A 16,543-nucleotide genomic window follows, 5' to 3' on the forward strand; every position below is an offset into this window, starting at 1 on the left:
CTATATTCTCTATAGGGCTAAGAATCCACAAGATGTGTGAGCTTTGTGATTAATTTTTTAGGAGAGGGAAGGGAGAGTAATTGAGATGAAAGGAAAATGCAAAAGTGATCCTTGTGTATTTTGTAAGAAGAGAATCTTCTATGAAGAAGAAAAGGAAGATCAATATCAAAACTCCCACTCTCTCTCTTCCTATGCACGAACAAAATGAGAGAATTGGGGTGAGGGAGTTGCAATAAATCCTTCCCCAAATTTAGGATAATTTAAATACATATACATATTAACTACTTTAATATGTATGTATAATGAACTTTATGTTATATCAAATACAACACATAACCTATAGTTTATTAACCTCTCATTTAACTTATAGTATTTAACATGAATCAAATTTATATTAAATTTAACCTATAGTTTTTAGATGAATCATATTCCCATTATTAATATTTGAATCATATTCAAATATTTATTTCCTCTCAAATAAAACTTTATATTATAATGTATCACATACATTATATTAATTATATCATATATAATTAATTTCCTCAATTAATTTGAACTATTCAAATTAATCCAAAATTAATTTGATTCTCAATAATCCCAATTGAGCTATAGAGGGAACCTTATAGACCTACAGATTAAAGCTCAATTGGTACTTGATTAATTAATTACATTCTTTAATTAAATTAATCATCCTCCATTAACTATAGATCATTCCACTAAAAATCAACAGCTGCATTCTTCACACTATAGATATATTTCTATGTCCATTGGATATAATTAATCAGTAGTGCGTTGACCCTTTATAAATTGCTCATAAGTATAGCTAGGCCAAAATCATTGTTTTGCCTTTGTAGTTACTTGTAACTCCTTAAGTATTGATCCCTCTAATGAACAATTAGTTATAGTCCAACTATAACTGAACCCCTCTTTGATCAGGAGAGGGTGAGGCGCTTCATTGTTCAAGCCTGGAATAAGCTCTTAAGGGAGCAATTTCTCTACTTATCCTAAAAATAGGGAAGAAGTGAATTTCTTCTTGTGTAACTGTATTCCCAGCTCCCCAATCAGACGAATCCCCAAAATAGTAACTATATTAAGTTGGCGAAACTAGTCACTCTCATCCATGCAAATCAAAGGACGACCTACATAAGCAGAAGTTCACAACTCACTCAGGATTCAGGTCAAGTCACCTATGGTCATCCTGGTGAAATGTAAGTCTTATCTAGCAACGACGTTATAAAGAGAGACTATTCATTTTGTGGTCCCATCTTATACAAACTCTTTGTATAGGATAATCCTGCTCACATGTCTCCACATGAATGATTAGGATCAGATCATTTGTAGCACTTTACAACACTTGTAACAACTATGAAGCATGTCGTATCCACTAGGATAAGGTACCCAACCTTATCCATCTACTTCAGATCATTCAAGTTATCGTTTAAACATGATCCACCTGTATGTCTCTACATACATGTTTAAATTACATAAAATAACCTAGAATCTTAGTTTATTTGATTGAGTGTATACTCATAAAATAACAATTATTTTATTGATAACAATTTGTTTACAAAATTTACAAACTATGAGAATACAAGAAAGACATAGGACACCAACCCCAACAATCTCCAATTTGTCCTAAACATAGGCAGTGAAATGTACAATACAAATAAAGTACAAAATTACACTAAACTAGGGCATACACTATACCTCAGTTAAATCTTCCACTTTCTCTAGACAGTATGTCGTATATCTCGTAGACCCATACTTTCTAGATGACCCTTGAACACTTTAGCCAAGATAGCCTTTGCAAACAAATCAACATCGTTGTGCTCAGAAGTAATCTTCATGATGATCACGCCACCTCATTGCACAATCTTCCGAATCAATTGATATTTTTGCTCAATGTTTTTGCCTCTTTTATGATTCCTAGGTTTCTTAGAATTTATCACAACACCACTGCACAATAAAGTGTGATGGGCAAAGACATATTTGGAACAACTTCCAAATCAGTGAGGAACTTCTTTAGCCAAATAGCCTCTTTAGTTGCTTCACAAGCAGTTACTTATTCAGTTTCCATAGTGGAGTCTGCGATGCATCCTTGCTTGATGCTTCGTCAAACTATAGCTCCTCCATTCAGAGTAAACACTGACCTTGATGTGAATTTCCTAGAATCCCTATTAGTCTAAAAGTTAGAATGTGTGTATCCTGTAAAGATCAAATCCTTAGCTCCATACACAAGCATATAGTCCCTTATTCTCCGTAGATAAGGATTGCTTTGACCTCTGTCTAGTGATCTAATCCTAGATTGGATTGATATCTACTGACAATCCCTACTGCATAGCAAATGTCAGGTTTGGTACATAACATTGTATAAATAAGGCTACTAACAGCTGATGCATAGGGAACTCATCTCATTTCCTCAACCACTTGAGGAATCTTAGGACACTGGTCCTTAGACAAAACAATTCCATGCCTGAAAGTTAATAAACCCTTCTTGAAATTGTGCATTGAATATCTGATAAGCATTTTTTCAATAAACGATGCATGAGACAAGCACTGCGTTTTGTTCTTACGATCCCTGATGATCAGGATCCCTAGAACAAATTGTGCCTCTCCCAAATCTTTCAGTTGGAACTAGGTGGCTAGCCAATTCTTTACATCTGTCAAAAAGCCTACATCATTCCTAATTAGTAGGATATCATCTACATACAATATGAGGAAAGTTATTGAGCTATTAATGATTTTCTTGTAAACACAAGGCTCATCAACATTCTGATCAAAGCCATAAGATTTGATTGCATTATCAAATTTTATATTCCAAGATCGAGATGCTTGTTTAAGTCCATAAATGGACTGATTAAGCTTGCAAACCTTTTGCTCTTGATATTATTCAATGAATCCCTCTAATTAATTCTTGTAGATGGTCTCTTAAGATTTCCATTCAAAAAGGCAGTCTTAACGTCCATTTTACATATCTCATAGTCATAACATATGGCTATGGACAAAAGAATTCATATAAATTTTAACATGGCAATATTTGAGAAAGTTTCTTCATAGTCCACTCCTTCAACCTAGGTATAACCTTTTGCCACTAGTTTAGCTTTAAAGGTCTATACCTTTCCATCTACACCTTTTTTCCTCTTGACCTATAGGTTGTACCCTATCAAGTTGATCTACAAGCTTCGAAACAGAATTGAAGTACATAGCTTTTATTTCTTGATTCATGACTTTAATCCATTCATCCTTGTCAACATTTTTCATTGTTTTCTTGTAAGACAATGAATCCGCAACACTATCATCAGATATGATGTCTTAAGCTTCTGTTAAACCCATATAGCATACAGGTAGGTTCATAACCATCCCACTGTGTTGAGGCAACCTCAACTCTTGAGATGAATGTGTTTAACTAGATGAACCGACATCAACAACCCTTATTGATGTACTAGCCTCTTCAACAATCCCTGTTAAGTGTCAGTAGTTTCGTTAGAAATTTGTCTTTAAACTATTTTACTTTGTGGTTTGTGATCCTTCATATGGTATTCTTCCAAAAAAGTAACGTTTATCACTACAAACACTTTATTTTCACTTGGATCAAAGAAGTACCCACCTCTCATTTCCTTGGGGTAGGCCACAAATAAGAAGACTCTTGAACGAGGCTCCAACTTTTTGGGATTTGTCATTAGCACATGAGCTGAACATCCCTCAATCCTGAAGTGGCATTAACTACCTTTACGACCTCTCCATAACTCTTAAGATGTTTCAGAAACACTCTTTGAGGGAACGTTGTTCAAGATGTAGATTAGTATCCACTGCATATCCCCAAAACGAATAAGGAAGTTGAGAATAGCTCATCGTAGACCGAACCATGTCCAATAGGGTTCTATTTCTTCTTTCCAACATAGAATTCTACTAAGGTGTATGAGGGGCTGAGAGTTGGAACTTTATTTCATGTTCTATCATATAGTTCTGGAATCTTAAGTCTATATACTCTCCACTACAATTAGATCGTAAAATCTTTTTACCTAACAAGTTTTCAATCTCGGACTTGTACTCCTTGAAATTTTCAAGTGCTTCAGATTTTTGTTGCAATAGGTATAGATACCCATATCTAGAATAATCATCTATAAAAGAGATGAAATATTCATACCCTTTTCTTGCTCTTACATTCATCGAACCATAAAGGTCTGAATGTATAAGCTCCAAGATCTCTTTGACTCTATAACCTTTTCCAGTAAAAGGTCGTTTTATCATTTTGCCTTCAAGGCATGACTCACATATAGGTAAAGAGTTTTGTTCTAAACCATTTAAAAGTCCACTTTTTACCAACCTCTCAATCATATTAGGATTAATGTGACTTAACCTTTGATGCCAAATGTGGGCACTTTGTTTAGGAGAAACTCTTGGTCTTTTTTGCAGTTGTTGCCATTTTGAAAATTTTAGTATTTAGGACAACATTTGTAACTAACGACCTTAATACATACAAATTTCTTTCTATTAAACCAAAGCATATCTCCATTCAATTCTTAAAAATAAACACTTTATTTTTAGAGAAGGATAGAGAATATTTTTGTTTAATCAGACAAGGAACAAAAATTAAGTTCCTCTTGATATTAGGAACTACAGTTATGTCATCTAATAATATATATAGTTTTTTGTCTAAAAATAACTTAAACCTGCTTACGGCAACGGTTGAAACGACCTCAATAGTACCGATTCAAAGAGTCATCTCTCCAGCTACCAAATGTCTCCAGGAATTAAATCCCTAATAGAAAGAACATAAGTGATTAGTAACCCTTGCATCAATTATCCAGGCAGAATCATCATTTTCTACTAAGCGTGTCTCCAAGTAAATAAGATTTACCATCATTGGATTTCTTCCTTGTCTGAAGAGTAATGGGATCGACTTTATACCCCTTATCATAAACTCTAAGTTTTATCTCATAGGACGAACCTCTTTGATTAACTTCACTAGAGTTGGCAACATTTGCCTTTTTTATCAGTCCCTTGACATTCAATATGGACCAAGTTTGTTTAAGAAGCTAACATTACTAGTTTGGTCGTAATCAACCCCTTTGTGCTTGAATTGTGAGAACTTTCACTCAAACCATTCATGCGTTGATTGCATGATCTTAAGTATAGTGACCATGCTCTCAAACCTTTTGGCTAAGATATCAGGCATGCTCGCCAAAATGTGAACTCGAGCCCTATTGTTGGCCTTCGTCCACCTTTCGTATGTATCACGAACACTTTGTGTTGCATCAGGGATTAGGATTGAAGGACATTCTTCAGTTAAGACAAAGTCAAGGTCGTTATCCACAAAAATTGTTTTAATCGAATCTTTCCAAGTTGTATAATTAAACTCGGTTAAACAAGAGAAGGCAAATGACGGAAAAACAGAATTTAACATTTTGCTGAAATGAAACAAATTTATCTATGTTAGATTTTAACATAACTCTAAAACATCCAACCAATTTTAGCAAAAATTAAATGAACCCCATTTAACATCTAATTTTGCAACGATGTTTCAGTGATTTAGGACAAAAGCCACCGAAGGGTGATCAATCGCCACTTCATTGAATTGAGACACTCTCAACCAATCATCACACACCAGAATAACTCGTATTCCTATAATAATTAGTCACCATTGGTCAAGAAATCATTAACTAGCTTAACAATTTCTCACAAGTGTAACTCTTCATTTTAAACCCTAGAGTTTCGCCCCAATGAGCCAACCGAAGGGACAAATCGATTGGAGCAAAAACTAAAAGGATCCTATCCATTTCTAGAGTTTGCCCTGATATTGACCTAATGCACAAACCATCCAATGGTGGACGTTCCCAGGGCGCCTCGAGGTCGTGCAAGAAGGTCTCACAATGCAAAAGAATGAAGAAGACCGTATGACATGTTGACACAGATACCTCTCCCACTTACAATAGATACTCTCTCAATTCACCTTGATATTGGCCCATGCAAACACCATCCGAAGAGGACACTACGAGGGCGCCTCAAGGCCAAGCATTAGTTTTACGATGTGAATATTAAGGGAGAACGTGAGTGGAAAAATGATGTATCATATACATCCATTTCCTCCCACCGAGTATTTCAAACGTAGGGTTTCTTACTTAGGTAAATTCGACTAATTAATTTAACTAAGTAATTGTTAACTCTGGCCAAAGTAACTATTACATTGGATAGTTTAACAAATAATGATTCTTGTTTATTAAACACGTTAATAAACCTTAATCATTCATTGCATGCTTATAATATAATCATCTAAGTCACCTTTCAGGTCGGTTCCCAGGGAGGGGTATTTTGTTTCTACCAGCTTAAAAACCCTAGCCTTAGACATAACCTTCCTTAGATAAAGGTCCCTTATAGATAATTATTTCATAAATTTAATCTTTTATTCAATCTATTTTAATCCTATTAAACGGAATTAAAAGATTAAACATATTTCTAATCATATTAGAAATAATGTGAACATAGGTCTAGAGGGGAAATCAATTTTAAACCATTTTAAAATTAATTTAACCTATGTTTGCATGCAACTCTTTATGATAGATTTTAATTCTAATTTCATTTTAATTTATAACTATTATAAGGTGAATGAAATAATTAAAACCTATTTCCATGCATTTAATAACATACTTCTAAAAAATATAACAATTATATTTTACTAAAATGATATCATGCTTCATGCATTCCATTTTCATTATTACATACATAAAATTTATATAATAAAGTAATGAAAATAAATAATATCCATTCATGCATCTAAACTATATATTATAGCAATAATAATATAAATGATGCATGAACATGTTATTAATGCATGTTATCATATCATATAACTATTACATAGATGATGCATGGATATGCTTTTCATTAATAAGATAACACTTATATTATCCTAATGAAACTATATAAAACATGCATTTATAATATAACTCTTGTATTAATAAGTACACGAGCACATTGAATATTCATACAACTATATAATATAATGTTTTTATTAAATATGATGCATGAATAATGTTTATCCTAAGGTAGGATTTAACTATATGACATATAATATGACATATAATTATATAAAATCATACATCACATGCACAATTAAATAAAATGGCAATTGTGGACCGAAATTGACATACCTAACTTTATGACTTATAATAATTTAATTAACCAAAACTAAATTAATTATTACAAATGATAATTAACAAATAAAAGAATAAAAAAAATGTTGCAAACAACTTTCCTTAGGTCTTGAACGCACGTCTCATGAACTTTCCAAACACGCGCGCACGTCATCGAAGCACATCGGTGCTAAGGGAGAGCGTCGTTACGCTCTAGTCCAACTTGTCGGAGCATCGTAGCGTTATGGTCAGAGCACAGGGGTGCTCGGCGAAAAGTCATATTGTTCAGTCTGTTTAGCTAGGATTAGGAGTAGCATATAGTTAATCAACTTTTCTCTTTATTCTCCACCTTAAACACATTACTTTACAATCATCTTTTAGTTGCAAGTCTCCGTGTTCAATTTCGGATCATCCGGAGAAACTTGTGATCTCTTTATACTTGGCGAGAGAGCAAGAAAACTTGTGACAGAAACGCATGATCACCGCATATACGATTAACGCATACTAGATATTCTTCAGACCAACGCATGACCATCAATGCATATCCATTAACGAAAACAAATTAAAAGCTTTTCCTTACATGCAGCACCTGGAGAAGATATCACATAGTCCTTAAGTTTGGTTGCAAGGGTAATCCTAGCTCGCCACACTAATGTATCGCACACCTCTCAGTGGTCAGTCATATGCTTCTATCTCTATAATACATGGTTGCGTTGAGCATAAGGTTATTCCTATCTCTAGGAACACTGCTTACTTTGCTTAGTGAGTTTCACTACTTACCCTTTTGAGCAATTGGTTATAGCTATTCCGCTCATAGATAAGCATTGTGATAGCCTCGCACTAAGCAAACAGGATTGACTCACTATACTCGTGCAACGCACACCTCTCAGTGGTTTGCTACATGCATCATATCTCTATGCCGCATGATTGAGTATGCGATAACTCTTGCAATCTACACTTAACTCATTGTGGTGAAAGAAAAAGATGATAAAGTAGAAGAAGATGATAAAAATGATGATGAAGGAATTAAAGAGATACATTGATTACAAAATGTATTAATGTCTTAAGCCAAAATATAATACAATACAGATGTGAGAAGAGACTTAGATGGCTAGATGTAGGCAATCTCTTGCTTCCATCAGATGCGTGTCAAGGCTACTGGTGGTGCAATGGATGGGCGGTGGAGTAGCCCCTCTCGAGATTTATCTTCGACGAAGCTCCGGTGGTCAATCGAAGGAAGTTGTGGAAGTGAAGAACTCTAAAAAAAAATCATGTTCATGCTTTCGTCAGTGATCACAAGAATATGCCCAAGGCAGAAGTCCCGAATGCTTTGAATTTGGGCTTCAAGACTCTATTCATGGAGCTCAAATGCCGACAGCTTTGGTAATCCCGCTCTGAATTACTGCCATTCCTGTCGCGGTAGGTGAAATTTCATCATGGTCTTATCTCTTTGATACTCTCGAGGTATGTGTTCATGATTGTTTCTTCTGAAATATCAACGCATTCCACCCACTTTGCGATCATCTTCCTATCACGGTTATCACTGTAGTTGCGACATTTTATGAAACCAATTTGTCTTCATTAAGATTAATGCATTCAATCAATGGTTTGAGATCATCGCATGCGATCGATTCCTGCGACAACTAAAAAATAGACATTTTAACACAAAATAATGCATGATATAGGGTTAGTGGGGAGTTTTAATGTTGATCAATGCAAGCTCAATATTCCACATGAATTCTTAATAAAATTAGTGCATATTCTGCTCATCAACATTTATAATTCTAAGTAAAAGGCTGCAATAGCTTGTATTTTTACAAGTTATCACATCCCCAAATTTAGAATCATGTCTGTCCTCAAGCATGCCTTATACTAAGAAAACTCAAAGCTTGCCCTCTGACTTTTTCTTTGCGTTAACCAGCTTCTTAGAATATAATTCACTTGCAATTCTAAACTTGGCAGTAACACTCTCCTCAGACTTAGCAACTTCTTCTAAGAAATATTTTCTAAGTTTAATTCCGGCAAGCCTCTGCTAAAAAATTTTTACTAATCACAAACAACTTTGTTTTTAGCTTTTTACAATGCGATCGTTTAATACGATTCAAAGCTTTGTGACTCATTATTAGATTAAGGCGTTGAACCTGGTTATGCTCTTCATTTTGGCTTGCCCCCATGGGTGTCATGTGGGCATCCAACTTCGGTTGCGTGTCATATTCAACTCAACTCTTATCTTAGCTAAATTTAGTTTGAACCATATAGAGGAGTTGTTATTATGCGCTAATTCTGGTCACCTCTTTCATTTGGCTTACCTGTAAGGGTATCATGCGAAGTATCTAACTACGGGTAGGTATCTTTCACAACTTAACTCTTATCATCTTGGGTTTCCCCTTTGCGTTGACAGAGAGGATTTTATTATGATAATTTTTTTTTGAAGCATTATCGTAATGTTTATATTGAATGCATTTTCTCAAACCGATCCCATCCCCAAATTTAGAGAGTGGCAGGGTCTTTGCTAAAAAACTAAAGACAAAATTGTTCCAAGATGCGGTAAAAGAGATTTGAGCAGAGGTTTACACACAATAAAATTCAAGACTGTCAAACTTTGAAGAAGCTACTAAAGCGAGGTGAGTCATGCGACCTTTAGTGAGTGGATTTAGTGAATTTACATAAGTATCATCGTGGATGCTAATTTATCGATGCAAAAGAAGGAAAACATACAAAAGAGAATTTAAAATGGATAGTGCTGCAAGATGACAAGAAAATAATAGATGTGGGCAGAGTGCCAATTGCGTCAATACTAGAATTCATGTAGAAGAAATAGTCATGTGTTAAATAAGGGAGAGAATTCTTCTTTCGAAACAACACATTGAGAGGAAATTGTTATCACACCAAAAAGGAGTAAGCTTAACACCACATCCAAGAAAAGCAACTGCAAGTCCAAAATGACAATAATCAAATAAATAAACTAAAGAAGTTAACTAGGAAAGCAAAGTAAAGATAGAGTAGAAGACGTCCCTAGAGGAATTGGAGTGAAGTCACTGCAAGGATTCTTCCATGTAGGGGATCGAACTCACTACCTAGGTCAAGGGACTCGTTGTCCCGACCACCAGAGCTTCCAGTAATCAATGGCCACATGACGGTTACCATGCTTCTAAGACTGCTTCCAACTCATACGACAAATAACCTTTCAATCTTAGCGTCAATATTGAATTTGGGCACAGTACCTTCACTCAAATATCGTTCGCAACTTGGTCACACAAGCCACAATACGCCTAAGACTAAAAGGGTGCCTGCAAAAACACAAAACGTAAACAAACTATTAGATGTCAAATTCCCAGCAATGGTGCCAAAAACTTGTTGGGAGGAAAACTAGTTTAGTTTGTTTTTGTGTTAATGGATATGCGTTGATGTTCATGCGCCGATCATGCGTTAATCTGATGAATATGCAATATACGTTAAACGTGTATGCGATAACCATGCATTCCTGTTATAAGTTTTCTTGCTCTCTTGCCAAGTATAACGTGATCAAAAATTTCTCAGGATGATCCGAGATCGAACACAAGAACTTGCAACTAAAAGATGAATGTAAAGTAATGCATTTGAGGTGGAGAATAAAAATAAAAAGAAAGAAACTGATTAACTATGTGTTACTCTTACCCCTAGCTAAACAGACTGAACAATTGAAGTTTGACTATGAGAATCGATAGAGATGTGACAACTATTAACATGTAATAAGATGCATGGAGAAGTGGAGTTGTGAAGGAGATATCACCAAGTTCTTAAGTTTGGTCGCAAGGGTAATCCCAACTCGCCACACTAATGTATTGCACACCTCTTGGTGGTCAGCCACATGCTTATATCTCTATAACGCATGGTTGCATTGAGCATAAGGTTATTCCTATCTCTAGGAACACTGCTTACTTTGCTTAGTGAATAAGTGCTTACCCTCTTGGGCAATTGGTTATAGTTATTCCGCTCATAGCAAGTATTGCAATAGCCTCGCACTAAGCAAACAAGATTGACTCACTATACTCGAACGCACACCTCTTGGTGGTTTACTACATGCGTCATATCTCTATGTCGCATGATTAAGTATGCGATAACTCTTGCAATCTGCACTTAACTCATTGCGGTGAAAGAAAAAGATGATAAAGTAGAATAAAATGATGAAAATGATGGTAAAGGAATTAAAGAAATGCATTGATTACAAAATGTAATGTCTTAAGCCAAAATATAATACAATACAGAGGTGAGAAGAGAGTTGGATGGCTAGATGTAGGCAATCTCTTGCTTCCATCAGATGTGTGTCAAGGCTGTTGGTGGTGTAATGGATGGGCGGTGGAGTAGTCCTTCTCGAGATCTATCTCCGACGAAGCTTCGGTCGTCAATCGGAGGAAGTTGTGGAAGCGAAGAACTCTATAAAACTTTCTTGCTCATGCTCTTGTCTGTGATCACAAGAATCTGCCCAAGGCAGAAGTCCTGGATACTTTGAATTTGGGCTTCAAAACTCTATTTATGGAGCTCAAACGCCAACAGCTTTGGTAATCCCGCTCTGAATTACTGCCATTCCTGTCACGGTAGGTGAAATGTCATCATGGTCTTATCTCTTTGATACTCCCGAAGTATGCGCTCATGATTGTTTCTTTTCAAGTATCAACGCACTCCACCCATTTTGCGATCATCCTCCTATCACGGCTATCATTGTAATTGCGACATTTCATGCAACTAATTTGTCTTCATTAAGATCAACGCGTGCAATCAACTTTGTGACGGTTTGGGAACAACGCATGTGATCGATTCCTGCGACAACTATGAAATAGACATTTTGATGCAAAATAACGCATGATATAGGGTTAATGGGGATTTTTAATGCTGATCAACGCAAGCTCATTATTCCACATGAATTCTTAGAAAAATTAACGCATGTTCTGCTCATCAACCCTCATAATTCTAAGTAAAAGGCTGCAATAGCTTGTATTTCTACAAACTCTTTATATAGGATACCCCTGCTCATATGTCTCTACATGAATGATCAGGATCAAATCATTTGTAGTAGTTTGTAATACTTGTAACAACTACGAAACATGTCATATTCGTAGTGTCACTAGGATAAGGTAGAAAAATAAAAATGTCAATTTACATCTTATGTCAATATCAAATCTGTAAACACATAAAATTGTTGATGAAAACGTGGATACGTTGACGGAAATTTAGAACTCCATAACTTGTAGCAACGGTCCATATGGTCAAAGATCGTGACAAAAAATGGAGGCAGTTGCAAATGTAACTATCATGCCCAAAGTATTAATAGATTTACATAATGTAAACGAATTTGCAGATTTAATAAAATTTAGATCTAGTTCTTAGAGTTTTCCATTCTGATAGACTTATATTTTAAATTCTTTAAAAGTTTTACTATATACTTAATTATTAGTGCTAAAAGTGCTACCCATTGTAATTCTAAAAAAATGATTGAGAGGGTCAATTAGGAGAAGGAGTTTATGAAATAAACAGGCCCAAAATAGATACCTATTGAAGAAGCCCAATAAGATTTAAACGGGCCTGAGCCCGCTGCAAGCAAGAAAAGGGATAGGATATGGCATATTCTTGAAGGTGATATCCTCACATGCAGTTGAAGAATTTCAAGGTGACAGACCAATTATCTTCCGTTCCTTAAACGAATGGGTGACCCAATCTTTCAGTGGTGTTGTCTTCAATTCCGTCACTGTTATCGTCGTGTTAACGAATTTCTTTATTACCTTTTTCTCTCGTTCTCATAGATGGAAGTGGAACAAACAAAGAATATTATTCGAAATTTAGAAAATTAATATTGAAAAACCAGAGTCCCACAAAACTCGCAGATCTGCTCGTTTTTCGCTTCCTTACCTTTCGAATCTCCATTTTTTCGTACTCATTCAGCTTTCAAAGCTTACTCCAACGTAAGTGACTCGTTCCATTTTTCTTTTTCCTCATGAATCGTTTCTTTCCCTTTTTCCAATGTTGAAATTTTTGATGTGGGGTTTAATTAGATTTGTAAATCTTGCCTTTGTCTGAGGATGAATTTCACTTTCTTAGCTTTTTTGGATGTTTTTCCGTTTCTTCTCTTGTTTGTATTGTTTTGCATTTAAGGGATGCTGTTTCCTTTCGAAATTTCTTCTGATTGTAGATTTGTGGGGTGTGTTCGTTTCTGGATCTAACTACGGAAGAAGCGTTTTGTGTAGAACCCTAATGTTAGTTTGGTGTTTATGTTTCGATTAAATGGACTAAGCCTTGGATAGTGTTCATCGCATGCAATTTGGTGGAAGCCTTTTGAAGGTTTTTGCTTCCAGGATCCCGAACATTCAATGTATTGGGATTCTTTATATAACATAATTTTTCTTTTGGGGATAATCAACATGCATATTTTTTGTGAATGTTATGCAAAATGTGCAGGAAGTTGAATAACTTGTATGGGTCATATGCAGATAGTGAAGCTTTTTAATATTCAATGGACGGGATAGGAGGTGAAGCTGCCTCAGCGGCAGCACCCTTGAGCCAGTGGCAACATGATATTTCAAGGCTTTATCAATATTATCTGGATAAGACTACCCCACATACTGTCTACAGATGGATTGGAACCATCTTTGTAGTGGCAATTTATGCTTTGAGGGTCTTCTATGTGCAAGGGTTCTACATTGTTTCTTATGGTCTGGGTATCTATATACTCAATTTGTTGATTGGATTTTTGTCGCCTTTGGTTGACCCAGAGATGGAAGTTTCAGATGGTCCTTTGCTGCCTACTAAAGGTTCAGATGAATTCAAGCCATTCGTCCGCCGACTTCCAGAATTTAAGTTCTGGTAACTATGGAATTTCATTTATGAGCTTTTGCATTATTTGCATGTTTTTATTTGGTTGGTAAACTTTGAAGTTTGCCTTTTCTGTTGTTTCTTCATTACAAATCTGATTCTCAGTATCCTGTTTGTCTATTATGTCCAAGTCTGGTACTGAAAACTTGTCTAAACTTGGTTGGCTTTGGTTCTTTGGAGGGGAAAAATCACAGGGTGTGGTGTGGGAGGAAACTTAGAGTGAGGTGTGCATAGTTGGGTTATGTCGTGCAAAAACCTGTATGCATCAAGTAATCTTGTTTGTTTTTGTCTTGTCCATCGTGACCACTACTTTTTGGTGCTTGTTGATGGGCTTTGCTTGTTATGCACACAGCAATCTTGGCATCCTGAATCCACATGGTCAGGCTTATTGTCCTGCACCCGCCCCCAGTTACTTAGTTGATATTTCAAAAATTAGTAAGTAATTTGTAATGGAACAAGAAGAGGTTTTTCCTGTGACTTTGTAATTTAAACACGACAGAAAGAAACAATTATCGGTTCTCATTGAAATTTGGATGTTCTTTAGAGGAACCTGGTCTCATCTAGCCTTATTATGTAGTGTAGGTTAATACTTTCTTTTTACCTTTTATCCATTTTCCATTTTAGTTTCAGTTTCTTTCTTTTTTTTTTTCAATGTTTTTTTCTTGCTGGAGAAAGTTCCTTGACATTATAGATGTCACTCAGTACGACAATGGTTCTAAAATATTAACCTCTTTGTTGTGTAACTATCTCAAATATTGCCTGGAGGCTTAATGACGTAAACATGTTAACAAGATAATAGCTCCTCCAGTTTGCACCTTAAGGGAAAGGCCTTACTCTAAGCTTCTTCCAGTTTATACCCACGAACAGAAAGATTTCCCTTGATTCCTTGAACTTTCTCCCTTTCTTATATTAATTCTTTTTGGAAGAGCTCTGCCATCCCCTTCAATCATGCAAGGGTGTGAAACGTGGGTAAATGAGTTTTCTAATTTCTTATCGTGGAATTTTGCTAGACTTTAGAAATACTTAATATTCGCTTCATGGTTGATTAATGGATACTGTTACAGCACAGTTTTACTTGTGTGTTTATGTAGTTCTTTTCTGTTAATTGAATTTGAATCTTCAATTGATTACTATTTGCACTATTCGGTGTTCAACTTCTTGTCCAACACATTAACACCTTTTCTTATTGAAGTTATTAAGTTTTTGTTTATTTCTCATAGAAATGAAAATTTGTGTTTGTAGGTACTCTTTTACAAAGGCCTTTTGCATTGCCTTTGTTATGACCTTCTTTTCCATATTTGATGTTCCGGTCTTCTGGCCTATTTTACTTTGTTACTGGATCGTCCTTTTTGTCCTGACAATGAGGCGTCAGATTTCACATATGATCAAGTACAAATACATACCATTTAGTTTTGGAAAGCAGGTGACTTGTCAAATACTTCTTATGCATTACGCCACTGTTTCTTTCTGTCCCGTTGACCTTTCTCCAGCCTTCTAATGTCGTGACTTACAAATGTACTTAATAGTCGTTAGACTTGCTTTTGACAAGTCTTTCCTGTTGAGGAAACAATTGTTTAAGTAAAATTTTCTGATATTTTGCAGAAGTATGGTGGCAAGAAACCTTCTGCAAGTAGCGGTATCTCCAACGACGATTGATACATGGCTTATTATTTGCAGCAATTAGTACAAGTACTGAATTGGGGGAGAAATTAGAGACTTGATATTCACAGTAGCAGAAAATTTTTTCATTGAAGTTACTTGTAGTTAAGATTGCTTATGGATTTAATCATTGATGAGGCACAGGACATGGTTATGCCAAATCCTTTATGATAACTGAAGAACTGCTGTTGTAGAAACTCTCAGTTTAATACACGTCGTGATCTGTTCAGTTCGCAGGGCTTCATTTGAATTTTTTGTTTGCTGTTTCTGATTCATCTTCCTACCTTTTTCCCTGGCCCCTGCAGTATTCTTGTAGAATTTCCCAATCACTTCTGGGTTGCCATTGATGATGATGTTGAGAGTATTCTATCTGCCTAGCCATTATAGAAAGTGAGGAAAGAAAATAGATATATTGGGAAACAATTTTTAGCGAGAATTTTAGGAGGGTTGGATTTTGTTAATGGATGGGTTAACATGCATATCCAAAAGTAAATGCAACATATTGTCTAATTATGAAGCCAAAAACGAAAAAAAAAGACTTTATGTATGAAAAAAAATCTTCTCTTCATTCCATTTCCACTGGAGGGATCAAAGCAAGGCCACTCTTGGGTCAGACCTGGCACCAAAAACATTCGGATGTTGATCTGATCTATTCGATGGTCGAAGATTCTTAGGTGAGGTGACCGGTTCGGCCATTAGCAAGTACACTGAACATCTTTCTGCATCTATTAGACCTCCATTTTCCTTTTGTTCTTGTTTAGTAGCGGATCTAAAGAGCGAGTCTCCCTTCGATCCCAACCAGTGATTGTAATGGCCTTTGTCTATATATATATTTTTTTGACATGTAGGCCTTTTGTTCTTATTTAGTAGTCGATTTAAGAGCGAGCCTCCCTTCGATCCCAATC

General features: G+C 35.6%; 1 protein-coding gene across 2 annotated transcripts; it reads left to right on the plus strand.

Annotated features, from left to right (window-relative positions):
• Positions 1–12,825: 12,825 nt before the first annotated feature.
• On the plus strand, positions 12,826–15,867 carry LOC120087626 (protein RER1A-like). 2 transcript variants are annotated; one of them, XM_039044464.2, is made up of 4 exons: positions 12,826–13,072; positions 13,598–13,970; positions 15,222–15,402; positions 15,582–15,867. In XM_039044464.2, exons 2-4 carry the CDS (start codon positions 13,621–13,623, stop codon positions 15,633–15,635), a joined length of 585 nt encoding a protein of 194 aa, XP_038900392.1. In that variant the 5' UTR covers positions 12,826–13,072; positions 13,598–13,620; the 3' UTR covers positions 15,636–15,867. The 2 variants fall into 2 exon arrangements, with proteins under 2 accessions (XP_038900392.1, XP_038900393.1); XM_039044465.2 differs by having other exon boundaries at positions 12,849–13,072; positions 13,602–13,970.
• Positions 15,868–16,543: the final 676 nt, after the last annotated feature.

Source organism: Benincasa hispida, chromosome 10 (assembly GCF_027475165.1).
Source record: "Benincasa hispida cultivar pf3 chromosome 10, pf3_genome.v1.1, whole genome shotgun sequence".
In the NCBI taxonomy this organism is placed as follows: Eukaryota; Viridiplantae; Streptophyta; class Magnoliopsida; order Cucurbitales; family Cucurbitaceae; genus Benincasa; species Benincasa hispida.